Source organism: Epinephelus lanceolatus, chromosome 4 (assembly GCF_041903045.1).
Source record: "Epinephelus lanceolatus isolate andai-2023 chromosome 4, ASM4190304v1, whole genome shotgun sequence".
NCBI classification, from domain to species: Eukaryota; Metazoa; Chordata; class Actinopteri; order Perciformes; family Serranidae; genus Epinephelus; species Epinephelus lanceolatus.
In genome coordinates this window covers 22,667,711-22,694,800 of record NC_135737.1, presented here as the reverse complement: position 1 = coordinate 22,694,800, position 27,090 = coordinate 22,667,711, and the positions used below count along the sequence as shown (strand labels likewise).

Here is a 27,090-nt window from a genome sequence, read left to right as displayed (position 1 = left end):
GACTCCTAATTAATGCTATGCTGTCAATTACAATTATCAGATATTTACAAGATAGGCCTTAATTTTCCATTAAAGTGATTGTAAAATACATATAATTTATTTTTTTTTTTGGCTTATATTTACTGAAGTACTTGCTGATATGGCTTATCAGTATGTGTAATATGTGGTATCAACATAATTAAAGTAATATGTGTGTTATGTCCTGCCCCCATGGCCCTGATGGGTGTTATTTAAGACTGAACAATGACAGAGAGCCTGCAATGGGATGACATAATCCCACATATAAAATTAAGTAACCTCATGCACAGAATAGAAAGACATGTGAAAGGAGGAGGGTGGTTTCAGTATGGGGGCTTCACTTGACATGTATTTGCTCATGTGTTTGTGCCTTACCTTGTTCTTTTTCTCTTCCTCCTCTTTATGCTCTGTGTCTTCCTCTCCTCCCTCATCTTGTAAATTACGGAGAAAGTTTCATCTCAATGAAATGCACAAGCCTGGGGATGTGGTTCTGGGTGGGCTGTTTGAGGTCCATTACACCTCTGTTTTCCCTGAGCGAACATTTACTTCAGAGCCGCGGCAGCCCAGCTGCAAAGGGTAAGTTACACAGGCGTGCAGGTGACTGTGTGGATCTGTAGAAGTTCAGATGTGTGTATCTATGGTAAGTGGTGAACAATATGACTTTTCATTACAGATTTTGGGTGATACTTTTAATACATGAAGTCTATTATTACAACAGAACAATAGGTTTAGATTTTTTGTAAATATCTACAGATCTTAAAGTGACATATTAGTTTTTGGTGGCTAATAGTGTCATTTTGTGTGTTAGCTTTGACACTCTAGGGTTCAGGCATGCCATGACCATGGCCTTTGCTATTGATGAGATCAATAAGAACTCCAATCTGCTTCCAAATGTGACTCTGGGATACAGTCTTTATGATAATTGTGGTGCACTTGTCGTTGGATTCAGTGGTGCATTGTCACTGGCAAGTGGTAGAGAGGAGCAGTTTCTGCTTAAAGAGAACTGTTTAGGAGCCCCTCCAGTCCTGGGCATTGTGGGTGACCACTATTCAACATTTTCTATTGCCATTTCCAATGTGCTGGGTTTATACAACATGCCCATCGTAAGTTTCCTATCCTCTGTCTTTTGTACTGTTGTATGTTTGTGTACCATATTTGATTCAATGTAATTTGTAATTTTTAACGTAATACATTGTTGAAATATAAAAATAATTTGGCTGGGTCTGACTTACATGAGATATGTAATTTGAGTTTATATTGAATGTTTCTTTACAGGTGAGTTATTTTGCCACATGCTCCTGCCTGAGTGATCAGCAACAGTTTCCATCCTTCTTTAGAACAATCCCAAGTGATGCTTTCCAGGTGAATCTCCATAAGCAAAATAAAAAACTTCAAGAATATGTGTCACAGACAGTGCAGGAAGCTTGTGAAAAATGTCCCAAATGACTTAAAGTAATAAATGTGATGTTATTCCACTGTGAAATGTATATAAAATGTATTAAATTTGCAATAACTGAAGTTAGTTTTATATCTTGTTTTAAAATATTAAACTTGCCTTGGCAATAATCCGTTTGCACAAATATATCCACTCAGGTGCGTGCTATGATTCAGATTCTAAAACACTTTGGCTGGACTTGGGTTGGCCTTCTGGTCAGTGATGATGATTATGGACTCCATGTTGCCCGATCTTTTCAATCTGACCTGGCTCAGTCTGGTGGAGGTTGTCTGGCCTACTTAGAGGTTTTACCCTGGGACAGCGAATCAAGTGAACTCAGGAGGATTGTACATTTGATAAAGACATCAGCGGCTCGTGTGGTCATGGTGTTTGCGCATGAGATTCACATGATTCAACTGATGGAAGAGGTTCATATCAGGTTTTTGTATTTCTTATATAAAGAAGTATGTGGTCATGTGCTTGTGCTTATATGTTCATATAATGCTGAAAACAAGTAGATATTTGCTACAAAACACACTGCACTTTTTAATAGATGTCTGAAGATATAGTTTATTTGTATCTATACATTAATTTTTTAAAAAACTATATATATATATATATATATATATATATATATATATATATATACCCACACACACACACACACACACACACACACACATATGTGTATTTTTTTTATTTATTTATTTTTCAATATATATAATGCAATGCATAGGTGGTGAGGCAGAATGTGACAGGCCAGCAGTGGATAGCAAGTGAAGCCTTGACAACAGCTACTGTGCTTCAGACACCTGACTTCATGCCATACCTGAGTGGCACACTTGGAATTGCAATCCGTCGGGGAGAAATACCAGGACTCAGGGAATTCCTTTTACAAATACGCCCTGACCAGAATGACAATGACACATTTGGAAATAGTATGGTAGGAGTTTAATCTTAGAAATTGATCTAAAAATGCAAGAAGTCATTTTATTTAACAAGGAGTTTATATTTATACATATGTATATATATAAATATATGAATATATTTCAGGTGCGGCAATTTTGGGAACACACATTTAAGTGTAGATTTGCACCACTTCCAGGTTGGGTTGAAGCTGGGGGAGCACCATGCACTGGACAGGAAGATCTTACAAATGTGGAGACTGAGTTTTTGGATGTTTCTAACCTCAGGCCTGACTACAATGTTTACAAGGCTGTGTATGCCCTGGCATATGCTCTTAATGACATGCTGCACTGTGTGCCTGGGAGAGGGCCCTTCAGTGGGCACAGCTGTGCTACTTTGCAAACACTGGAGCCGTGGCAGGTGTGATATCAGCTTACACTTCACCTCTTTATGTTTTGAAAACAGCTGCTAAACCTTGAGGTACTGACTTAATTAAGTTTTCTCCATACAGAATATTATTTAATATACATTTTTGTAATAATTACATTGATAAATTTGACATTCATTTAATTACTTTCGTTCAAAAGTAAAAAAATTAATACAAGACATAGGAGAAAATACATTTCAGTTTTGTTTTGTTACAGTGGTGCTATAAAACCAGTTAAAAACAAACAAAAGCCTGAATTTCAGAGATACAGTTTTAAAACATAAAACAATGTGTGCTTTTGTTGAAAATGATTTGAATAGTAGGATAAACTTCAGGATGCAGTCTGACACAACATTTTTCTTTACTTTTTCCTTTTATTTGTTTGTTTGTTCGTTCACTTTTTGCAGCTTGTTTATTATTTGCAAAAGGTCAACTTCACCACATCATTTGGTGATCAAGTGTCATTTGATGAGAATGGTGATGCCTTACCAATTTATGATATCATGAACTGGCTGTGGCTCCCTGATGGACGAACTAAAGTTCAGAATGTTGGTGAGGTTAAGAGGTTGGCTTTCAAGGGTGAAGAACTCACAATCAATGAAGACAAAATTTTCTGGAACTTTGAATTCAAAGAGGTTATTTCTGTTTGTTTGTTTGTTTGTTTTTTAAACTGTCCTTTGTACTATAGATCTTTGCAGTGTATATAACATAGAAAGACAAAATAATGTTTCTCTCTGCAGCCACCCCAGTCAGTGTGCAGTGAGAGCTGTCCTCCAGGTGCCCGCATGGCCAGAAAGAAGGGGGAACCTGAGTGCTGTTTTGACTGCATCCCTTGTTCTGAAGGAAAGATCAGTAATAAGACTGGTTGGTATTTTGTTTTAAATATTGCAGTTTTAAGATTTAACACAAACAAGTACCTCATCATCTTTCTCTTTTTGTCAGACTCCATGGAGTGCAACAGTTGTCCAGAGGATTTCTGGTCCAGCACCCATCGTGACCACTGTGTTCCTAAGAAAACTGAGTTCCTGTCCTATCATGAACCTCTAGGTATCTTTTTGACAACCGCCTCATTGCTGGGCACATTTGTCTGTGCTGTCGTCCTGGCCATTTTCATCTATCATCGCAGTACACCCCTGGTACGCGCCAACAATTCAGAACTGAGTTTCCTGCTCTTGGTGTCACTCAAACTATGTTTCCTGTGTTCTCTGCTGTTTATTGGACGTCCCAGGCTGTGGACATGCCAGCTTAGACATGCAGCATTTGGAATCAGCTTTGTGCTTTGTGTATCATGCATCCTGGTGAAAACCATGGTGGTTCTGGCTGTGTTCAAGGCCTCCAAGCCAGGAGGTGGAGCCTATCTCAAATGGTTTGGTCCTATGCAGCAGAGAGGAACAGTTCTGGTTCTTACTTCTATTCAGGCGGCTATTTGCACTGCTTGGCTTGTCTCTTCCTCACCAGTTCCTCATAAAAACATTCAATACCACAATGACAAGATCGTTTATGAGTGTCTGGTTGGCTCCACAGTTGGTTTTGCAGTATTACTGGGCTATATTGGCTTACTGGCCATCCTCAGCTTCCTGCTAGCTTTTCTGGCAAGGAATCTTCCAGATAACTTCAATGAGGCCAAGCTCATCACTTTCAGCATGCTGATCTTCTGTGCAGTGTGGGTGGCCTTTGTCCCTGCTTATGTCAACTCTCCAGGCAAATATGCAGATGCAGTGGAGGTATTTGCCATCCTGGCCTCCAGTTTTGGTCTCTTGGTGGCACTGTTTGGACCCAAATGTTACACAATCCTGCTCAGACCAGAGAGGAACACAAAGAAAGCTATCATTGGTCGGGGAGCCATGAAGTCATAAAATCAGCTCTTGAAGTATAGTTATCATCAAAGTGTATTATTATTGTATTCATCAAATAAAACAAGAAGCAATAGATAAAACGTTAATTTAAAAATTATTATTATTTCTGTTTTTGCCTGATCTCTAATGTATTAATTAATTTATTTATTTTTTACAAATCCCTCAGAATTGAAGCAAACTAACAAACAACAAAACATGACTCTTTTTTTGTTTTCATTCTACTGCTTTTAATGAACTCCATCATCATCACACCCTCTCTGTAGGTGGGAATGGTATTAAAAGGTCATCCTTAGCCTTATGAAAATCTTTTATTCTATTCTATTCTATTTACTATTAACTATAACCTAACTAACCTATACAGCAATTAATTTACTTGTAACTGTTACCTAGCTAACAATGAATTAGCTTTTAATTAATTAATAACTTACTAGCTTTATAACTATTAATGAAGGTTACAATATTGTATCCTTAGTAGTATAAGCACATGCAGAGCCAATATTGTATCCTTAGTAGTATAAGCACATGCAGAGCCCACTACTGGGATTTTATTAACTGATATTTGTATACATTTAGTCGGTCAGTAGAGACATGCCTACCCAAATACGTGTGGACCCCACAGTATAAATGCAGTACATGAAACTGTCCGCTATCCTACGTCTTCTTCAGTGAGTGGTATCGAAGCGACAGGGTCACTCAGGACATGTCTACCAAAATATGTGCAGTGGCTACAGTAAATATAGGAGGCATTTGATGGCATCCACTATCCTACACACTCTCCAGAGAGCAGCATAGGAGTGATAGGGCCCCTAGGTAGAGGGCTCCATCTGTGCTAATAGAACAGGGGTTACAATATCGTAACCTCTGTTCTTTCTCGCACAGGCCAAGCCCTCTATTGGATTCTCTTGGTACAGTGGTAGGAGCCTGATGAATGAACATCCAGTCACAACATAGCATTGACCCAGCTACACTGATCCTGACCAGCTAAAGGTTAGTCATTGCAGCCTCCCTACTTCTTTTTAACCTAGACCACTGCAGCAGAAAAGTAAGGGGGGCCCCTTACTTGCCAACCCTGGCAGTATGTAACCAAACTGGGTGGAGCCATGGTCTAACCTTGCAGGGGTCAAAAGACAAGCAATAGACACTCTGCATGCCACATTTCACAGGTCATCAAGGGGTAGGGAACATGGAGGCGTATCATGCCCATGACGGAGTCAGGGGCAACACAGCAGACACACCCCCAACCCTTTTTCACCAGTCCTGTTTCTTGCCAGTGAGCACAGATGCTGAAAAGAAAGAACCTGAAAGGGCACGACAAATCCAGGAATAAGACAGGTATGAATGGGCAGGGCATAGAGCACAACACCACTGTGCTTATGTTCTAAGCACTCAACCAGCTGAGTAAAGTTGTCACAAAGTGTAGAGTGTGCTGGAACCACAGTCTGTGGGCTAGGGAAATACACTCACAAAGCATCCCTCATGGGATTTCTTGGACAGAACCTTATCGGCAGCAGCAAAGCTGTGTTAAATGAAAACGCCTTCAGAGAGGTGTGCTCTGAGGGCTTGAATGGATCCTTCACCAGTGGCACTTCCTATTGCAGGGAAGAGGCAGCCATCACTAGGTGATGTTCCCTGAAGACCCGCAAGAATCACTGGGCAAGACAAAAAAGGTAAGCAAAGACATCATATACACAGTCTATGCCCATGTGGATAAGCCTGAATGGAAATTGAGATCAATATTTAGACTGGTATGATCTGTTTGTTGTTATTTAAAATGCTGGCCGTGTAATTTTCATCAGTAATTTTATTCAAGAGATTATCAAATTCATATTATGAGTTAGCCTCTTTTCTGGTGTCATGTATAAATAACTATATTTACAAATTTGGGTTTTGCTAGTAATTCAGTAAAAGGGAGTGAACATGTTCTTGTGTGTTCATGGCTCCTGAATAAGATGCTTTCTGGGGCTTGGGTCAAACAAAACCAATGATGAACACATGATATGATATGACTGTTGTGCAAATCTCAGTAGGACATCAATCAAATTGGTCATCCCAGCCCAGGTACCAGAAGAAATTGGTTGTACGTGTCTGCAAACCACAGATATGGTACATTTGTACATTTCATACATTCAAATAAACACAAGAAGTTTGTGCTCTAGAGAAAGGATCAGCACTCAGTGAATAACCTCCTAAGCCCTATGATAAACTATTATGGCAAGGCTTAACTATACAGACCAGTGAGCAGTGATAACTAACATGTCTTTGGGGTCATCAGGTGGAAACCTCCTTTCACCAGTGTTTCGTCTAGTTGGTCCCACGACACCTCCAGGCTAGACAGTGATCTCTGGCATCCCAGAGACACTCCCCTAATGCCAGGTCTCACTGCTCCCCACACCAACCCAACAACCTCCTTTACCTTACTTATACATGGCTTTCTCAGCCCAAACAGCACCGCCACCTTCAACAAACCCAGGCTCTGTTTATGCAAGCTCCAGGTAGTGACAGTGCCGATACTACCTATCCTAGCACATTCACCATACTCTGTGTCATACGTTACATAGCATAACTCCAATATAAGCTAAAGTTAAAGGAGATAGAGAAGATAAACTCACAGGATCAGCAAACACACTCACCTTGCAGCATGGTCTCAAACAAAAGGGATTCAAATAGGCCACTCCCACACTTAAATAACCTTCCTCTTCCTGGATTTCCTCCTGAGAGGACTGATTGGTGGATCTCTCCACCTGATCTCAAGGAGTTATGTACCCTGCTTAGTAGTTCCCCCTGCTGGCCCCCAACTGACATTATTCCTCCTCATCCAAATCCACTGACTAGCTCTGGCTGCTTCATCTGACATTTCCTTCACTGTCTTCCTCAAACTCTGTCCCCGCACTCCGAGTTCCCCCAGGAGCGAGACAGCTGATCTTGCTATGAATCCCCTACACCCCACTTCCAATATCATACATATCATATCAACGTTTCTAAGGTGACGTAGTTCTACATGTGTACGAGCTAACGATCTCATTGGAAGGTAGAGGAGATGGAGATGTGACACTTAGGTGAGACAGCCTCCAAGCTGCAGACCTCTGCAGCCAACTGTTCAAGACCAGCAAACAACAACACCAGTTGTATTTTGGTAAGACTTCATTGCGTTTCTAGAAGATGTTGACCAGTTTATTGGTTTGGCTGATTAATCGGTGCTCATAGAACCCTTTACAAATGATTGTTATCAGCAGAATTTGCCTCTGATAATGGCTGCACAGCCTGCACCAGTCATGCGAGGACGTACATGTCTGACTGGAGCTGAAGTTGGGACGCTTGTGTTAAATCGGGCAAAAAGAGTGTGTACAGCTCCACAGAAAGAAGGTCCCTCCTGGTGTGTGACCATATCTAAGTGTTTTGTACTAATTTTACATGGAATTACATTAATGTTTTGCCTGAACCGCAACAGCTGGTCCAGTGATAGAGCACTCTTAGCGTTACTTAACAGTCCAGCCATATACTAGATTTTGACTTAGTCTTGTTTTTTTATGCTTCATGAGTCACCGTGAAAGTGTTTTGAGTATTTCAAAAATACAAAACTACTCCATTCAGTAGTATTTTATTTGAATTACATTTGAACTTTGTATGAATTACTTAAAAGTAAATAGAATGCATATTTAAAATACAAGTAACAGAAATGTGGCCCATCTCTAGTAATTGTTTGCCGACAGCCAGTGAATCATACCAGCAGTTATTCGGCTGTTGGCTTTTCTTGTGGCAAACTATCATTTCCATATTGGCCTTTAAAGATCCAATATTGGTCAGCCTCAAGTTTCCTGTATCAATTGTGCCAGTAAAAGTGGATATCTTTTAGCAATGCATAGCTGTGCTTCCAACAGGGATTGAGACACCAAAAGCAGGCATTTTTTTGGGAAGTCATTGCTACATTTACAAAGGTGATTTTGGCACTAAAACCAGGTACGTTAAGCCAAAACCCTAGATTGTATAAAATTAATAGACATAGCCACCATGACATCACCCATAGGTTTGTGGATTCACCTTTTGAAGCCTTGATTTCAGTATTTTGGCAGTCACGATCTTGGATTTTTGGAGCCACAAGTGACGGATGTTGGAAGACAGGGTGGAGCATGAAACATTCAATGTTAACATTTATTTTGGCGATAGGTTGGGTCATCCACAACTTAAATTTGGGTTGGAAAAGTAGCCAAAATTACCTTGATGTGATGTTATTAAAAGTGTTTAAATTGATTCTGCCTCAAAACAAAATTAATGTCAAATTTGAAGAATATATTAAGCCCTGCCCCTACTTTTGCTTATGCCCTGATGGGTGGTGTGCAACATTAAACAAGTCAATAAAAGGAGCTGACGCCAGGTCAGAGAGGGGTAAACTGGAGGAAAGTCATGTCTGTATTATTAGATATCAACTTGTTCTTCCTCCTGTATTTCATATTGTTTTATTCCTACATTTTCTCTGTCATGCCCACTCCTCTTTTTTCCACCTCCTGCCAGTTACTGGGACAATTTCATCTAAATGGGATGCACAAGGCTGGAGATGTGGTTCTGGGTGGGCTGTTTCAGGTCCACTTCTTTTCTGTCTTTCCTGACTTGTCTTTTACCTCAGAGCCACAACAGCCTTCCTGCCACAGGTCAGTTTGTCAGGGAAACAGCAAAAAGGAGAAATTGGGCGAAATCAGTCCCATTAGTTGAATGTATTTTTGATAATAAATATTACTCTGACAGTATTACATTGTGTATTTATGCCATTTTGGACCTATCACTTCATATTGTCTCCTTTATTCATTTCATATTCAAGTATTATAAAAATTGTTGCTGCTCAACTGTTTAATTTTCAGTAAAGTCTGTATTTGTGCATGTACATGTCAGAACAGTTGTCGTATTTTCCAACAGTGGTATTTTTGTGTTAGTTTTGATGTTTTAGGATTTAGGCGGGCCCAGACCATGGCTTTTGCTATTGATGAGATCAACAGAAACTCCAACCTGCTGCCTAATGTGACTCTGGGCTATAGTCTTTATGACAACTGCGCCAAAGTAGGAATTGGATTTCGTGCAGCGCTGTCGTTAGCCAGTGGTCGAGAGGAGCAGTTTATGTTAGACAAAACCTGTGCAGGAAACCCTCCAGTCCTAGGCATTGTGGGTGATTCTTCCTCTACACGTTCTATTGCCATCTCCTCTGTCTTAGGTTTGTACAGAGTACCTATGGTAAGTTTTTCACAGTAATTATTTTTCATCAGTCTGATTTAATTTCAAATTTAATGTCATTTATAAACATAAACTAATCAGGCTTAAAAGGTTGAAGGAGTTGATAAAGAATTTAAATGGTTTTAAGATATACAGTCTGTCTTTCACAGGTGAGTTATTTTGCCACATGTTCGTGCCTGAGCGACCGGCAGAAGTTTCCATCCTTTTTTAGGACGATACCAAGCGATGCTTTCCAGGTGACCATCTATCAGCAAAATATAAATGGATTTGAAACAGCATGTCCAGTTAAACAATTGTCAAATTCCCTGTACTGCAATGACCAATTTATTACATCTGTGTACAATTTATGTAAAACCTCTCACATTCTTTGTGCCACCTGAGCTGTTGGTTTCAGGTAACAAGCAGCTTCTCCACTTAAAGATTTTTCCAGCCTGTGCTCTAATCCCTCCATTCTGTATTTACTCAGGTGCGTGCTATGATTCAGATTCTCAGGCGCTTTGGCTGGACTTGGGCAGGTCTGCTCATCAGTGATGATGATTATGGACTCCATGCTGCCCGATCCTTCCAATCTGACCTGGCTCAGTCTGGTGGAGGCTGTCTGGCCTACTTAGAGGTTTTGCCTTGGGGTGACAACCCAGCTGAAGTAAAGAGGATTGTTGAAGTGATGAAGAAATCCACAGCTCGTGTGGTCATTGTGTTTGCACATGAAAGCCACATGATCAACCTCATTAAAGAGGTTGGGTTTGAAATGCAACTCAATTGTAACTTTAAATGATTTTCCAAATTTATGTTTTAACAGTTTGACCAAAGGATTCCAATAAATCTTTGTCCCGTTAAAAATAGATTTATTTGAATAAATCACAACTCTTATTTGTTAAAGGCACTGCAGGGTTTTTAAGTGAAATCACTTACTCAGACAAATTACTTTGACCTCCAATTTTGATGACATGCATCATTTTATACATAATACTGTGTAAAACACAGGATTACACCTGTTATCAAATGGAGTACGACAAGATACCAACTGTGTCATGACATTATAAATTTATGTAATACAATTCACAGGTGGTGAGGCAGAACGTGACAGGCCTGCAGTGGATGGCCAGTGAAGCCTGGACTGCAGCTACTGTGCTTCAGACTCCTCAGCTCATGACATATCTGGGTGGCACTCTGGGCATTGCTATCCGTCGAGGGCACATACCAGGGTTCAGGGACTTTGTGCTACAAATACATCCTGACCCACAACACAACACCAGCTATGAAAATTACCTGGTGAGAGTTTATCCTTGCTATTTAATATGGTATTTGTAAGCTTGAGTACAAATGAAATGCGGGAGCTTGAAGACTGAGAGTTCCCTGACAGCAGCGACAGAGAGAGATAGTTATAATGTCTTTCTAATGCACATGTTTTAATATGTTTTAATCGATTTTACAATTTTCAATTTCAGTAGTGCAGTGCTCATTCAAAATGTACCTGTTGAGAACTGGCCGACCGCTTGGCCTCTGGCAAGCCAGATATGCCCATTGAAAAAAAAGGGGAAAAAAATCCTTATGTATTTGGGTTTAATTCTCAACCTACCAAACTTGCATCAAACCATGGCAGGGTATGAAAAAAACTGTGACTTTTGTTTAACATTATACCCCTATTTTTAATACGTCAGGTAAATCAGTTTTGGGAACACACATTTCAGTGTAAATTTGCACCACCTCCAGCAGGTTGGATGGAAGCTGGGGGATCACTATGCACTGGACAGGAAGATCTAGAGAATGTGGACACTGAATTGTTGGACATTTCAAACCTCAGGCCAGAATATAATGTGTACAAGGCTGTGTATGCCCTGGCATATGCTCTTGATGACATGCTGCAGTGTGAACCAGGGAGAGGACCTTTCAGTGGGCACAGCTGTGGCAGTTTGCAAAGACTGGAGCCATGGCAGGTGTGATATCATTTTACACCCCCATCATCACCACCACCACCCCCCCACTATTTATTTGGCTAAATGCAATGCTTTGGTAATTACTGCAGAATAACATTTAGGGTGTATGACTGAATACAAAGCTTTGAGATTACTAATCATAAACTGCATAGCAGTGGGCGTCACCGCTGGGTGACAGCATTTCATAGTATGAGACAACATGTAGTGGGACAACAGTGTCTTGGCACTGGGAGCACACTATTGTTAGTGATGGTATTTCACTATAAAAGAAATGCTTTACATGAATTGTTAATGTGTTCATATGTTCATAAGTGTAGTATGCAGTTAAATTTCTGAGTACTGGATTCCACTGTGTTCACGATGGTCATAACAGAATTGTTTCCATTTTCAGTCTTCCACTATTTCTTATTCTGATATCCATAGCTTGTGTATTACTTGGAAAAGGTCAACTTCACTACATCGTTTGGTGATCAAGTGTCATTTGATGAGAATGGTGATGTCTTACCAATATATGATATCATGAACTGGTTGTGGCTCCCTGATGGACGAACTAAAGTTCAGAATGTAGGTGAGGTTAAAGAGTCAGCAAAAGGTGAAGAACTCACACTTGATGAAGACAAAATCTTCTGGAACTTTGAATCCAAACAGGTTACTTCTGATTTTCAGTCACCTATTTGGTGTCCCATGGATAACTCCTTCTAGCAGTGTAAAGTAGAGTGGAATGACACATATTTATTTTCTACAGCCACCCCGGTCAGTGTGCAGTGAGAGCTGTCCTCCAGGTACCCGCATGGCCAGAAAGAAGGGGGAACCTGAGTGCTGTTTTGACTGCATCCCTTGTTCTGAGGGGAAGATCAGCAATATGACTGGTTGGTATTTAGTTTACAAATTGCAAATTAAAGAGATAACAAAATTATGTATTTCAACACTTTCCCTTTTTTTTTACAGGCTCCATAAAGTGCACCAGTTGTCCAGAGGATTTCTGGTCCAGCCCTCAACGTGACCACTGTGTTCCTAAGAAAACAGAGTTCCTCTCCTACTATGAGCCTCTGGGTATCTGTTTGACAACTGCCTCATTGTTGGGCACATTTATATGTGTTGTTGTGCTGGGAATCTTTATGTGTCATCGTAGCACCCCTATAGTACGCGCCAACAATTCAGAACTGAGTTTCCAGCTTTTGCTGTCTCTTAAATTATGTTTCCTGTGTTCTCTGCTGTTTATCGGACGTCCCAGGTTGTGGACATGCCAACTGAGACATGCAGCATTTGGGATCAGCTTTGTACTTTGTGTATCATGCATCCTGGTGAAAACCATGGTGGTTCTGGCTGTGTTCAAGGCCTCCAAGCCAGGAGGTGGAGCCCATCTGAGGTGGTTTGGTCCTTTGCAGCAGAGAGGAACAGTTCTGGTTCTTACTTCTATTCAGGCAGCAATCTGCACTGCTTGGATTGTCTCTTCCTCACCAGCTCCTCATAAAAACACTCAATACCACAATGACAAGATAGTTTATGAGTGTGTAGTTGGGTCCACAGTTGGTTTTGGAGTGTTACTGGGCTATATCGGCTTTCTGGCCATCCTCAGCTTCCTGTTAGCATTCCTGGCAAGGAATCTTCCAGATACTTTCAATGAGGCCAAACTCATCACTTTCAGCATGCTGATCTTCTGTGCAGTGTGGGTGGCCTTTGTCCCTGCTTATGTCAGTTCACCAGGCAAATATGCAGATGCAGTTGAGGTATTTGCCATCCTGGCCTCAAGTTTTGGCCTCTTGGTGTCACTGTTTGGTCCCAAATGTTACATTATCCTGTTGAGGCCAGAGAGGAACACAAAGAAAGCAATCATGGGTCGTGGCATTCAGTCATAAAACCAGCACTTAGTGTCATAAGACAGAATGAATCGTCTCTGTACAGTACAAAAATACAGGCAGAAAATAAGTTTATAGTAGTTCAGTTCTTGAGAAAGAATAGCTCATGACAAAAAAATGAATACGAGCGAGAATACTTAAACATACCACATTATTCCATTTATTCCCTAGGATGCAGTTAATTATACAAAGAAATTGCACTTTTCAGTTAATATAAAATATCAATAAACTTTATTATATGCTTGATTTGCTTTCTCTGAATAAATGACACAGACTTTGTTGGTTCATCCGTTTAAATTATATGCATTTAGTTTATTCAAGTTTTAATGTTTCCCCCAAATTCAAGAAGCCATTCAGTTTTTTACAAGAGGCAATGTGAAGTGACAGAGCAACCTTGTTTTTACATTTCACATTAAAACAAATTAATCAAATCACTGCAAACCAGTTAATCAATTTCAGCACCAGTTTATATTGCATATTTTTCTAAACCTCCATGACCAACTGCAATATCACATGGCAAAACTGAAAACACACAGCAGGTACTCGCTCTGCCTACATGATGTGTCGTGTCCGTGTCTCATGTGATTTCAGCAGATAGAGGGGTGAGCTCTGCACCATAGAACTAGAGCTACAATTTGGAATTTTTCCTTTATTGATCGCTAGCTTTGCTGGCACTACAACCATAAAAAGGATAGAGTCATTTTGTCTTTTTAATTTTAGCAATATAATGCTTGATAACAGTTATTAGGATTATTATCCATGCCATAGAATGAAGGTTACGATATTGTAACCCTAGTTCTATTAGTGCAGGTGGAGCCCTTTACTGGACTCTTTGGATACTGTGGGAGGAGCCCAATGAATGAATGCCCTGTCATGAACTAACATTGACAGATGCCTACTTTTCTTCTGAGAGGTAGCACGGCCCAGCCAACACAGGTGGTAAGCAACCTAACTGGGTAGAGTGTTAGCCTAACCTTGCAGGGGTCTAAATACAAGCACACCACATTTCCTGGGTCATCAAGGAGCACAGAAACATGTTGGTGTATTACGCACAGAGGAGAGTCAGGTGCAACACAGCCGGCATACACTCTTCCCTTTTACCAGTCCTGTGTTGTTCCAGTGAGCACAGTCCTCGAAAAGGAACTCAACGTGTCCGAGAGATAGAACCATATAGATGGGCAGGGTGTAGAACACACTGTTGCCATATGTATGAACTGTACAACTGAACAGGACTGCCAACACTGCCACTCCACATGTGGAGTGTGCACGGACCACAGTGGAAGGGTCTCCGCCCACCTGCCTGTAGGCTTGAGAGATGCACTCACAAAGTCATCTTGCAAGGAGTTTCTTCGATAAGGCCTTAACAGCCATTCCATCACCAAAGTACACAAACAGCTGTTGAATACATGTGATAGGGGCCATGCATTCAACATTAACATGCCAACACATGAACTGGGCAGAGCAGATGCAATTTTGCCTCCCTCTCCCCCTCATGGGAACTGAATTACTCTAAACCTGAACAACCTCCTTATGATTTTAGGAACAAATTTAAAATTTGGACACTTTGGTCACTACGGTGCACTGATAGGATGTTCTGACACTCTCTTAGCTGATGTCATCACTAGCAGCAAATCTGTCTTGAATGGCATCACTCTCAGTGACAAGTGCTCCAGAGGCCCGATGGGATAGAGGGCTGCATTGGGATTGGGTCCCGCAGGACCCAACCCAAATCGTGTGGGAGCGGGCGGTTTGAACTTTGCTGTGGGCGGGAACGGGCAGCTAAAAAAAATACTGCGGGATCGGGATGTAGCCTGTAGCGACAGGATGGAGTTAACAAATGATGTGGAAAAGAAGCTCAAACAAGGTCTGAAGGCGCACTGAGCCCTCTACTTCCCAACGCTCTCAAAGCTGGCGCGTTTCATCTTCAGTATCCCCGCATCCAGTGTGCCTTCAGAGTGGGCCTTTAGTGTCTGTGGGCGCATCTTGGAAGAGAGATGCACAGGATTGGGACCACAGTCGGTCAGCAACATTCTCTTCCTCCACAGCAATATTATGGCCAAGTGATTCGTCTGTTAAATTCATTCGTGTCATTCGTTAACTTTGTTTATTTTATGTTATTTAGTAGTGTTATTTGAGCCACTCACAGCCTACTCTCGTTGCTATTTGTTAATTACATAAAGAGGCGTGATGATGATGCCGGTGTTATTGAGCATAGGCTTTATCTTTATCTCATTAATGTTTCTTATTCAGGTCTCTCTTAGAAAAGAGACCTTAACCTCAATCACTGCGTGATTATTTAAAGGTAGAAAAATAAATAAAATACAGAGGAGGAGAATAGAATATGAAACAGCCTTTATTTCATTAAAAACTAAATGAAAACAACGAAATAGGAGTGCTATTCTTGACCAGTGCGTCAAAAGACATGCAGGCCAGGGAAACGAAATAAACAACCCCATGAATTTCTTTATTAATAGCCTATAAAACGACGTGTTTTCTCCTGTGGGACAGGAGAAGACACAAAATCAATGCATCTCTATTATTGTGTGGGCATAAATTCTCAGACTTTTGTGGGAGCGGGCGGGAGTGGACATATACATTGCGGGAGCGGGCGGGAGCGTAACACACACGTTGCAGTTGCAGGCGGTAATGGTCATCACCTAGCATTGTCTCCAGACCCTCTGCAAGAACATCTTCATGCGAGGGTGGGCAAAGACTGGTCTGTCGCCAGAACCCTCATGGCAGGAAGAGATAGCTGCGGTGTACACATAATAGTGGCATGTGATAGCCCTCTATCCATCAAACACTGCAAAAAGGAAATAATAGAGCCAACTACACACAAAAGGGGATCAAGCCTCCTTTTCTCGCATAGCGTTGCAACCCCAATCACTTTTCCTTGTAACAGGCAATGGTGGACCCAGCTCTTGCTGTCTGGATGGTCTGCGCAACCTGCACAGACAATCCAGCCCTTCTTACCCTGCCTCCTGAAACAGCGCCCCCCAGAACACTGGGGATGGTCAAGGGCTGGGCGGCCACCATTTGTGTTATTTATGCATACTACGCAACTGAATGCTGACTCTGGGTTACCAGAATGACCAACAACTGCTCCTGACTCACTCTCTCCAACAGGGGAGGAATGAGACAGAGTGGTGGAAAAGTGTAGAGCAGCTTTTTTGGCTGTGGCTCATGTGCAAATTGTAGGAAATATTGATGTTACATAATTTATAATTTATTCTGTGGCAGCATTTATTAAATAAATGCTCGCTGAAATTCTCCACCATTACATATGTAAATTTTGATTTGATTATAAACAGTTTATTCAGGTGCCTATGTTTTTCACCATGAATACAGTAGAGTTTGATTAGCTCAATATTAGCAAAAAGTGACATTAATAAGAATTATTAAACATAACCACTTTAACCCTATGGGCCCGAACGACGCATAGTGCGTCCAAATTCACACCTGTTCTTCTCTGTGGATTTTCTCCGCAACCGTGCATCATAGCGAGATATCACATGAAACAGCGGAACTGTAGCTTTCCGAGAAGGCCAAGCACTTGTCAGTAGTCCAATGTTTTCACAGCGAAAAAAAATGATGATTTCATACAGCTTTGCACACACATTACTCTTGGATGGATTACTCGCTCAGAAATGCCACGCATATCACATGAAAGCGCAGGAGCAGAGCTTTCCAGGGATACCACACACATCATTGTACTGTCATCCCATCATGCTATAAATACAGATTGATTGTCTACAAAATAAAAACCTGACGAATTTCTTTACAATCCATTATACAGAGCTTGTTATCAGTCACTAGTGAGGAATATGTATCTTACCACGTCTTAGGCTTGCGTGTGTTTCTCCCTGTCTATCCACATTTGTAGTCCAGCTTTCAAGATGCAAATATCTCCATATTGTCCAGTTGACACTCTATCAAACTTTGTATGACAAGACAAGCGCACTTCACCTTTGCACACCCAGACAACTGCAGCCTAATTATGACAGGGGCCGTAGTCACCATATACATTGAGGGGGACACGTGCCCCCCCCACCAATTGCCAAAATGTTCCCCCAGTATATAACTGAAATTGAAAAACAAATATTATCTTGGAGGACATCATTGCACTTGGTTGACTATTTTTCTATGATCTTAGATGTAAATATTGCATGTTTCTTTCAGATAAAACACATTTTTGACTTGTGAATGAGTCAATGGAATTTCTTGCAATAATGAAAAAATACTGGCAATTATGTCCGCCTGGCACAAACCACATGTTTTGGACAACTGTGAAGTGACAGAATGTCCCAGCATCATGGTCCTTATATTGCCAGATTCCAGAGAGTCTCCCCTCTTCATATATGGCAGAATATGTCTTCTTCCAACTTGCTATGGTGAGATACATGTAAAAATGTAAGAATTTAGTCACACAGATTTGTTTTTTAAAAATTAATATAAAATACAGGCACATAGAAGGACATGGAATGATGGCAAATCTGGTTAGCCCAGATTGTCGTGAAAAAAAAAAACAAGATATAGCATGTGTATGTAGCCTTTATAATGACTGTGATATGAGTTTAAAAGTAAAGGCAGTAAAAATACCCCAAAAATGCCTAAGCAAAAGCTGACAAACCACCTCTGCAGGTACTACATGTGCAAAGGCTCAAACGGTACCACCAGGTGGGCCTCTGCCATGAACCGTAGTGTCTACACCGTCACCATCTAATTAAGCTGCAGTTTAGAAACTGCTTGCCGCCAACCCTTCCATCTGTGTTCAAACAGAGTGGCCTGCAGACTGCGTACATTGAGTACAACCCCCAAATACTCCATCCGTTGGTGCGGTGGGGGTCTGCTCTTCTTTCACTTGATTCCCATTAGCGGTCCCTCTCTGGGCCCTCTCTGCTGCCAGCCCCAGAACAGAAACTTTTAAAAGTAAAGACATATATATATATATATATATATATATAGATAGATAGATATATCCTTCAGTTCAAGAAAAAATGTTAAATTCCAATGATGCTGCATTTTCTCATATTTCAACTGTGGCCATAAGTTCTGGAATCTATGACTATGCAATGGTCAAATATTAAACAGAAAAAGTAATACCCTGTTGTGATTTTGTATTCATCGTTACAATTATTTTCTAAAGCCTGCCTGCAATTTCACTCAAAGGGCCCTATTTAGATGGTCTAAAGTGGACGGCGGAGGGTGTATAATCCATGTCGCAAGTGTCATTGCTATTTAGATGCAGACGCAGTTGTCATTTTCACGCCCTGTGCCCTCTTCGTCTAGCTAGCAAATGAACTTGCGTTTCTCTGGGTGTGTTGGTCTAAAAATGAGGAGTGGTCAGGTGCAATCATGGCACGTTGCTAGTTAAAAAGCAAATGCGCCAGTGACCAACAAAAACCTGGTCTAAAGTCAACGGCGCAGTATTTCGCTGTTAAACAAGTTAGTAATATGCGTCTCTAGGCGGGTGCACAACGCGTCCAAGCTCGCAGTGTCCGAATATACGGAACTGCGAGCTTGGACCTCCACGGGCTGATGATGCATAGCCTGTAAAATGAACTTGTCTTTCCCAATTGAATTGTGATCATTTTGGCATGTAAATCACAAAATCAAAGATATGAAAACATTTGATAAACCTTATTTTGACATAAACACAACAATAACCAGCTTCTGTGAACTAAAAACATAAACTTATAGCCGTACAAGTGAAAATGTATATGTAAAAAAAACAAGCTTTTAGAACGTAAAACTGAAGATCATCTTGTCAGGAGGAGGAGGAGGAGGACCCCAGCTCCGCAGCCAGCACACAGCCAGACTAGACGGACCCGTGTGCAGCCACGGGACCAGCCCTTCCTGCACCTTCAGGCAGGGGGGTTCAGGATGCTGGAGAGGGAGCTTGGCTCTCTAACCTCCCGGGTTAAAATAAAATAAATTGAATAATTTACAATTTGTTGACAGTGTTTCTCTTGTGCGCGCGCGTTCTCTCTTTCTCTCTTGCAGTCTCACTCTGTTTCTTTTCATTTGACTTTTCTAAGATGACAGATGCTGAATATATACTCCCTATATGATGCTGTGGCTGTTTGTGGTTGGCTGAGAGGGATGTGAACTTATTAGATTGCAGCTGTGTTAATCAAATCAGGTTGGGTTTCCATTATGCGTGCCAAACGTGCCAAATGGTGCCAATCCCCTTTGATCTGACATCAGATATTACGGGACAGTCGATATAGAGATACATTTATGTGCTGATTGCAGATAGTTGCATTGAATAGTGTTTTTTGGCTATTTATTGCATTGTTAATGTGCCTGACATTCTGGAAACCTGCCTGTGAGGTTTTGGTGACGTGTGCGCACTGTCCGCCAGTCAGCCAAACTTCGGCTTACACCGGCTGCTCTCCCCCTGCGCTGACAGTAGATCTGGTTTCAGCTGGCAAGCTTTTAGCGCACCTTTGGCAAAGCCTTTTGGCACGAAACTGTCACTGCATCAAGCTTGATCTGTCGACACCTCCCCCTGCTGCACCGCCACACCTATCTCAGCGCACCTCGGTCTGCCAAACTACCAAACTGAGCGTGCCTCGGGCTGCGCTGCTCGAAACTAGCTCTGTGCGGGGTTCGCCACCCTGCGCCGCGCCGGGAAACTAGAGCCCACAATGTTAACATTTATTTTGGTGATAGGTTGGGTCATCCACAACTTAAATTTGGGTTGGAAAAGTAGCCAAAATTACCTTGATGTGATGTCATTAAAAGTGCACAAATTGATTCTGCCTCAATACAAAATTAATGTCAAATTTGAAGTATATTATGCCCTGCCCCTACTTTTGCTTATGCCCTGATGGGTGGTGTGCAACATTAAACAAGTCAATAAAAGGAGCTGACACCAGGTCAGAGAGGGGTAAACAGGATGACAGTCATGTCTGTATTATTAGATATCAACTTGTTCTTGCTGGTGTATTTCATATTGTTTTATTCCTATGTTTTCTCTGTCATGCCCACTCCTCTTTTTTCCACCTCCTGCCAGTTACTGGGACAATTTCATCTAAATGGGATGCACAAGGCTGGAGATGTGGTTCTGGGTGGGCTGTTTCAGGTCCACTTCTTTTCTGTCTTTCCTGACCTGTCTTTTACCTCAGAGCCACAACAGCCTACCTGCCACAGGTGAGTCTGTCAGGAAAACAGCAAAAAGGAGAAACTGGGCGAAATCAATCCCATTAGCTGAATGTATTTCTGATAATAAGATGATACTCTGACAGTATTACATTGTGTTTTTATGCCATTTTGGACCTATCACTTCATATTGTCTCCTTTATTCGTTTCATATTCAAGTATTATAATAATTGTTGCTGTTCAACTGTTTAATTGTTTACAAAATCTGTATTTGTGCATGCACATGTCAGAACAGTTGTTGTATTTTCCAACAGTGGTATTTTTGTGTTAGTTTTGATGTTCTAGGATTCAGGCGGGCCCAGACCATGGCTTTTGCTATTGATGAGATCAACAGAAACTCCAACCTGCTGCCTAATGTGACTCTGGGTTATAGTCTTTATGACAACTGCGCCAAAATAGGAATTGGATTCCGTGCAGCGTTGTCAGTAGCCAGTGGTCGAGAGGAGCAGTTTATGTTAGACAAGACCTGTGCAGGAAACCCTCCAGTCCTAGGAATTGTGGGTGATTCTTCCTCTACACGTTCTATTGCCATCTCCTCTGTCTTAGGTTTGTACAGAGTACCTATGGTAAGTTTTCCACAGTAATTTTTTTTGATCAGTCTGATTTAATTTCAAATTTAATGTCATTTATAAACATAAACTAATCAGGCTTGGAAAGTTGAAGGAGTTGATAAAGAATTTGAATGGTTTTAGGATGAACAGTCTGTCTTTCACAGGTGAGTTATTTTGCCACATGTTCGTGCCTGAGCGACCGGCAGAAGTTTCCATCCTTTTTTAGGACGATACCAAGCGATGCTTTCCAGGTGACCATCTATCAGCAAAATATAAATGCATTTGAAACAGCATGTGCAGTTGAACAATCATCAAATTCCCTGTACTGCAATGACCAATTTATTACATCTGTGTACAATTTATGTAAAACCTCTCACATTCTTTGTGCCACCTGAGCTGTTGGTTTCAAGTAACAAGCAGCTTCTCCACTAAAAGATTATTCCACCCTGTGCACTAATCCCTCCACTCTGTATTTACTCAGGTGCGTGCTATGATTCAGATTCTCAGGCGCTTTGGCTGGACTTGGGCAGGTCTGCTCATCAGTGATGATGATTATGGACTCCATGCTGCCCGATCCTTCCAATCTGACCTGGCTCAGTCTGGTGGAGGCTGTCTGGCCTACTTAGAGGTTTTGCCTTGGGGTGACAACCCAGCTGAAGTAAAGAGGATTGTTGAAGTGATGAAGAAATCCACAGCTCGTGTGGTCATTGTGTTTGCACATGAAAGCTTCATGATCAACCTCATGAAAGAGGTTGGGTTTGAAATACAACTCAGTTGTAACTTTAATTGATTTTCCAAATTTATGTTTTAATAGTTTGACCAAAGGATTTCAATGAATCTTTGTTCTGTTAAAAATAGATTTATTTGAATAAATCACACCTCTTATTTGTTAAAGGCACTGCAGGGTTTTTAAGTGAAATCACTTACTCAGACAAATTACTTTGACCTCCAATTTTGATGACATGCATCATTTTATACATAATACTGTGTAAAACACAGGATTACACCTGTTATCAAAGTAAGAGTAAGTATCAAAAAGAGTAAGACAAGATACCAACTGTGTCATGACAATATAAATTTATGTAATGCAATGCACAGGTGGTGAGGCAGAATGTGACAGGCCTGCAGTGGATGGCCAGTGAAGCCTGGACTGCAGCTACTGTGCTTCAGACTCCTCAGCTCATGCCTTACCTGGGTGGCACTCTGGGCATTGCTATCCGTCGAGGACACATACCGGGGTTCAGGGACTTTGTGCTACAAATACATCCTGACCCACAACACAACACCAGCTATGAAAATAACCTGGTGAGAGTTTATCCTTGCTATTTAAAAGGGTATTTGTAAGATTCAGATTTGTGAGCACAAATGAAATGCTGGAATTTGAAACCATCCTGAGAGTTCCCTGACAGCAACAACAGAGACAGTGAGTTGTGTGTAATGTTAAAGTCTTTCTAATGCACACGTTTTAATATGTTTAATTTAATTTACAGTTTTCAATTTCATAGCAGTAGTACAGTGCTCATTCAAAATGTACCTGTTGAGAACTGGCCGACCGCTTGGCCTCTGGAAAGCATGGTAGGATAGCTTGGCGGTGGGCCCAAGATATGCCTGTTGAAAAAAAAGGGGAAAAAAATCCTTATACATTTGGGTTTCTGTCTCAACCTACCAAACTTGCATCCAACCATGGCTCCAAAAACAAAACTGTGACTTTTGTTTAACATTATAATCCTATTTTGAATACATTATAGGTAAATCAGTTTTGGGAATACACATTTCAGTGTAAATTTGCACCACCTCAAGCAGGTTGGGTGGAAGCTGGGGGATCACTGTGCACTGGACAGGAAGATCTAGAGAATGTGGACACTGAATTGTTGGACATTTCAGACCTCAGGCCAGAATATAATGTGTACAAGGCTGTGTATGCCCTGGCATATGCTCTTGATGACATGCTGCAGTGTGAGCCAGGGAGAGGACCTTTCAGTGGGCGCAGCTGTGGCAGTTTGCAAAGACTGGAGCCATGGCAGGTGGGATATCATTTTACACCCCCATCATCACCACCACCACCCCACCATTCATTTGGCTAAATGCAATGCTTTGGTATTTACTGCAGAATAACATTAGGGTGTAGGACTGAATACAAAGCTTTGAGATTACTAATCATAAACTGCATAGCAGTGGGCGTCACCGCTGGGTGACAGCATTTCATAGTATGATAAGGTCTGAGACAAAAGTGTCTTGGCACTGGGAGCACAATGTTGTTAGTGATGTTATTTCATTATAAAAGAAATGCTTTACATGAATTGTTAATGTGTTCATATGTTCATAAGTGTAGTATGCAGTTTAATTTGTGAATACTGGATTCCACTGTGTTCACGGTGGTCATAATAACTTTTCCATTTTCAGTCTTCCTCTATTTCTTATTCTGATATCCATAGCTTGTGTATTACTTGGAAAAGATCAACTTCACTACATCGTTTGGTGATCAAGTGTCATTTGATGAGAATGGTGATGCCTTACCAATATATGATGTCATGAACTGGCTGTGGCTCCCTGATGGACGAACTAAAGTTCAGAATGTAGGTGAGGTTAAAGAGTCAGCCAAAGGTGAAGAACTCACACTTAATGAAGATAAAATCTTCTGGAACTTTGAATCCAAACAGGTTACTTCTGTTTTTTCAGTCACCTATATCATGTCTCGTGGATAACTTATTATGGCAGTGTAATAGAAGAGTAGAATAACACATATTTATTTTTCCTTCTACAGCCACCCCGGTCAGTGTGCAGTGAGAGCTGTCCTCCAGGTACCCGCATTGCCAGAAAGAAGGGGGAACCTGAGTGCTGTTTCGACTGCATTCCTTGTTCTGAGGGGAAGATCAGCAATACGACTGGTTGGTATTTAGCTTAAGAATTGCAAATTGAAGAAATAACAAAATCATGTATTTCAACACTTTTCCTATTTTTTTTACAGGCTCCATAAAGTGCAACAGTTGTCCAGAGGATTTCTGGTCCAGCCCTCAACGTGACCACTGTGTTCCTAAGAAAACAGAGTTCCTCTCCTATAATGAGCCTCTGGGTATCTGTTTGACAACTGCCTCATTGTTGGGCACATTTATATGTGTTGTTGTGCTGGGAATCTTCATCTGTCATCGTAACACCCCTATAGTACGCGCCAACAATTCAGAACTGAGTTTCCAGCTATTGCTGTCACTTAAATTATGTTTCCTTTGCTCACTGCTCTTTATTGGACGTCCCAGGCTGTGGACATGCCAACTGAGACATGCAGCATTTGGAATCAGCTTTGTGCTTTGTATATCATGCATTCTGGTGAAAACCATGGTGGTTCTGGCTGTGTTCAAGGCCTCCAAGCCAGGAGGTGGAGCCCATCTGAAGTGGTTTGGTCCATTGCAGCAAAGAGGAACAGTTCTGGTTCTTACTTCTATTCAGGCCACTATTTGCACTGCTTGGCTAGTCTCTTCCTCACCTGCTCCTCATAAAAACACTCAATACCACAATGACAAGATAGTTTATGAGTGTGTAGTTGGGTCCACAGTTGGTTTTGGAGTGTTACTGGGCTATATTGGCTTTCTGGCCATCCTCAGTTTTCTGTTAGCATTCCTGGCAAGGAATCTTCCAGATACTTTCAATGAGGCCAAACTCATCACTTTCAGCATGCTGATCTTCTGTGCAGTGTGGGTGGCCTTTGTCCCTGCTTATGTCAGTTCACCAGGCAAATATGCAGATGTAGTTGAGGTATTTGCCATCCTGGCCTCAAGTTTTGGCCTCTTGGTGTCACTGTTTGGACCCAAATGTTACATTATCCTGATGAGGCCAGAGAGGAACACAAAGAAAGCAATCATGGGTCGTGGCATTGAGTCATAAAACCTGCATTTAGTTTCATAAGACAGAATTAATCAATTGTCTCTGTACAGTACAAAAATACAGGCAGAATATAAGTTTATCGTAATGTCAGTGGTCAGCTCTTGAGAAAGAATAGCTCATGACAAAAAATGAATATGAGCGAAAATACACATACCACATTATTCCATTTTTTCCCTAGGATGCAGTTAATTATGCAAAGAAATTGCACTTTTCATGGTTTAAGTTAATGTAAAATATCAATAAACTTTATTATATGCTTGATTTGCTTTCTCTGAATAAATGACACAGACTTTGTTAGTTCATCCATGTTAATTATATGCATTTAGTTTATTCAAGTTTTTATGTTTCCCCCAAATCCAAAAAGCCATTCTATTTTTTTTTACAAGAGGCAATGTGAAGTGACAGAGCAACCTTGTTTTTACATTTCACATTAAAACAAATTAATCGAATCAATGCAAACCAGTTAATCAATTTCAGTACCAGTTTATATTGCATATTTTTCTAAACCTCCATGACCAACTGCAATATCACATGGCAAAACTGAAAACACACAGCAGGTTGTGACAGCCTGTGAGCCAGGTGCCCGACGTACCCTCTGGACACACCTATTTACGCACCCACTACTCACTGATTTGTCCGTGGTTTGCGGCTTCATTCAAAGTAATCTGCTTCCGTGTTCAGTCCTGGCACTCTGTGAGAGGAGTCGGAGAAGGACCGAGAGCACCAGTTGAAGTATGAACTGAGACAGAAAAAGAACTTTTAAGCCTGCTGCTCCTGTATCTGCTGCTCTGCCTCCTTCCCAAGAGAATCCAGTGCGACCAAGCCAAACCAGCCCTACTCAACCTGCCCAAGCATTCTGCTGGCGCTGTAAGGGAAGCCATGCCCCCAAATCCTGTCCCAGGTGGAAACCAAACACTGCTGGTTTTCCCAAACCCCCTCAGCAACCAGATGTTAGGCCGTACCATGATCCCGACAGACAAGGTACACTGAGTGCGCTCACTCACTCAGGTGACCTGGGAATATCAATTTCTGTGAAACCTTTTACTTTACCATCTGAAAAGTCTCCTCCCCTTCAGTTAATGGTACCACTGAACATCGGTCCGTGGAGGGGAATTGGCCTCCTTGACTCTGGTTCATCTTACACCTTGATAAACGAGAATGTATGGACAGGAGTGAAAGGAGAGCATGATGTATTGCAACCGTGAACAAGAGGGTTCCTGTACCTAGCGGATGGGGAACCACGACAACCTTTAGGCTGGAGTGAAATGAAGCTCACCTTGCAGTCCCAGTCGGTAACCTTGCCTTGTGTCATTATGCCTGCTCACAGTCTCACTTTCCCTGTCTTTGTGGGGCTGGACTACATCTACTTTTCCGGCCTGCAGTTTCATATCACGGAAAACAGCTACTGGTTCAAGTCCAACAAGAACCACACCCACCAATTCTTGGAGGATGTGGCAGGGGGAAGAGTGGGGTTGCCATCACATCTTTCCTTCTTCTCTGCCGTCCCTCCAGTGGAACAGGTTCTGCTGCCGCCATGCCCCGATGTTCTGCATGCGGCTGCTGATGGTGCACACTTGGATGAGTTTGGGAAACGTCATTTGTTACATCAATTACAAGGAAACTCCAATGTCTGCACTGAAAAACTGGGTTGTACCAGTGTGCTCACCCACAAGATTTTTCTTAGCCATGAAGTGCCCATTAAGCAGAAGCCCTATCGTGTGTCACCATCAAAGCTTCAGATCATTAAGTAGCATGTGGAGGAAATGCTGCAAAACTACGTAATAGAGCCATCAATTTTGCCATATGGTGCTCTGGTAGTTTTGGTCCCGAAAAAGAAC

The 27,090-nt window shown here is 41.5% G+C and overlaps 3 protein-coding genes across 3 annotated transcripts; all 3 read left to right on the top strand.

Annotated features, from left to right (window-relative positions):
• Positions 1-364: 364 nt before the first annotated feature.
• LOC117260035 (extracellular calcium-sensing receptor-like) lies at positions 365-4,642 on the top strand. The gene is made up of 9 exons (XM_033631903.2): positions 365-594; positions 827-1,121; positions 1,294-1,380; positions 1,612-1,881; positions 2,190-2,396; positions 2,507-2,779; positions 3,194-3,421; positions 3,527-3,650; positions 3,729-4,642. Exons 1-9 carry the CDS (start codon positions 365-367, stop codon positions 4,640-4,642), a joined length of 2,628 nt encoding a protein of 875 aa, XP_033487794.2.
• A 4,401-nt stretch (positions 4,643-9,043) lies between these two features.
• LOC117250683 (extracellular calcium-sensing receptor-like) lies at positions 9,044-13,658 on the top strand. Its single transcript, XM_033632072.2, has 9 exons — positions 9,044-9,288; positions 9,568-9,862; positions 10,012-10,098; positions 10,329-10,598; positions 10,928-11,134; positions 11,524-11,799; positions 12,223-12,447; positions 12,545-12,668; positions 12,748-13,658. The coding sequence occupies exons 1-9, from the start codon at positions 9,044-9,046 to the stop codon at positions 13,656-13,658; spliced, it is 2,640 nt and encodes an 879-aa protein (XP_033487963.2).
• Positions 13,659-20,568: 6,910 nt separating this feature from the next.
• On the top strand, positions 20,569-25,252 carry LOC117260174 (extracellular calcium-sensing receptor-like). Its single transcript, XM_033632085.2, has 9 exons — positions 20,569-20,813; positions 21,094-21,388; positions 21,538-21,624; positions 21,855-22,124; positions 22,472-22,678; positions 23,122-23,397; positions 23,809-24,033; positions 24,138-24,261; positions 24,342-25,252. The coding sequence occupies exons 1-9, from the start codon at positions 20,569-20,571 to the stop codon at positions 25,250-25,252; spliced, it is 2,640 nt and encodes an 879-aa protein (XP_033487976.2).
• Positions 25,253-27,090: the final 1,838 nt, after the last annotated feature.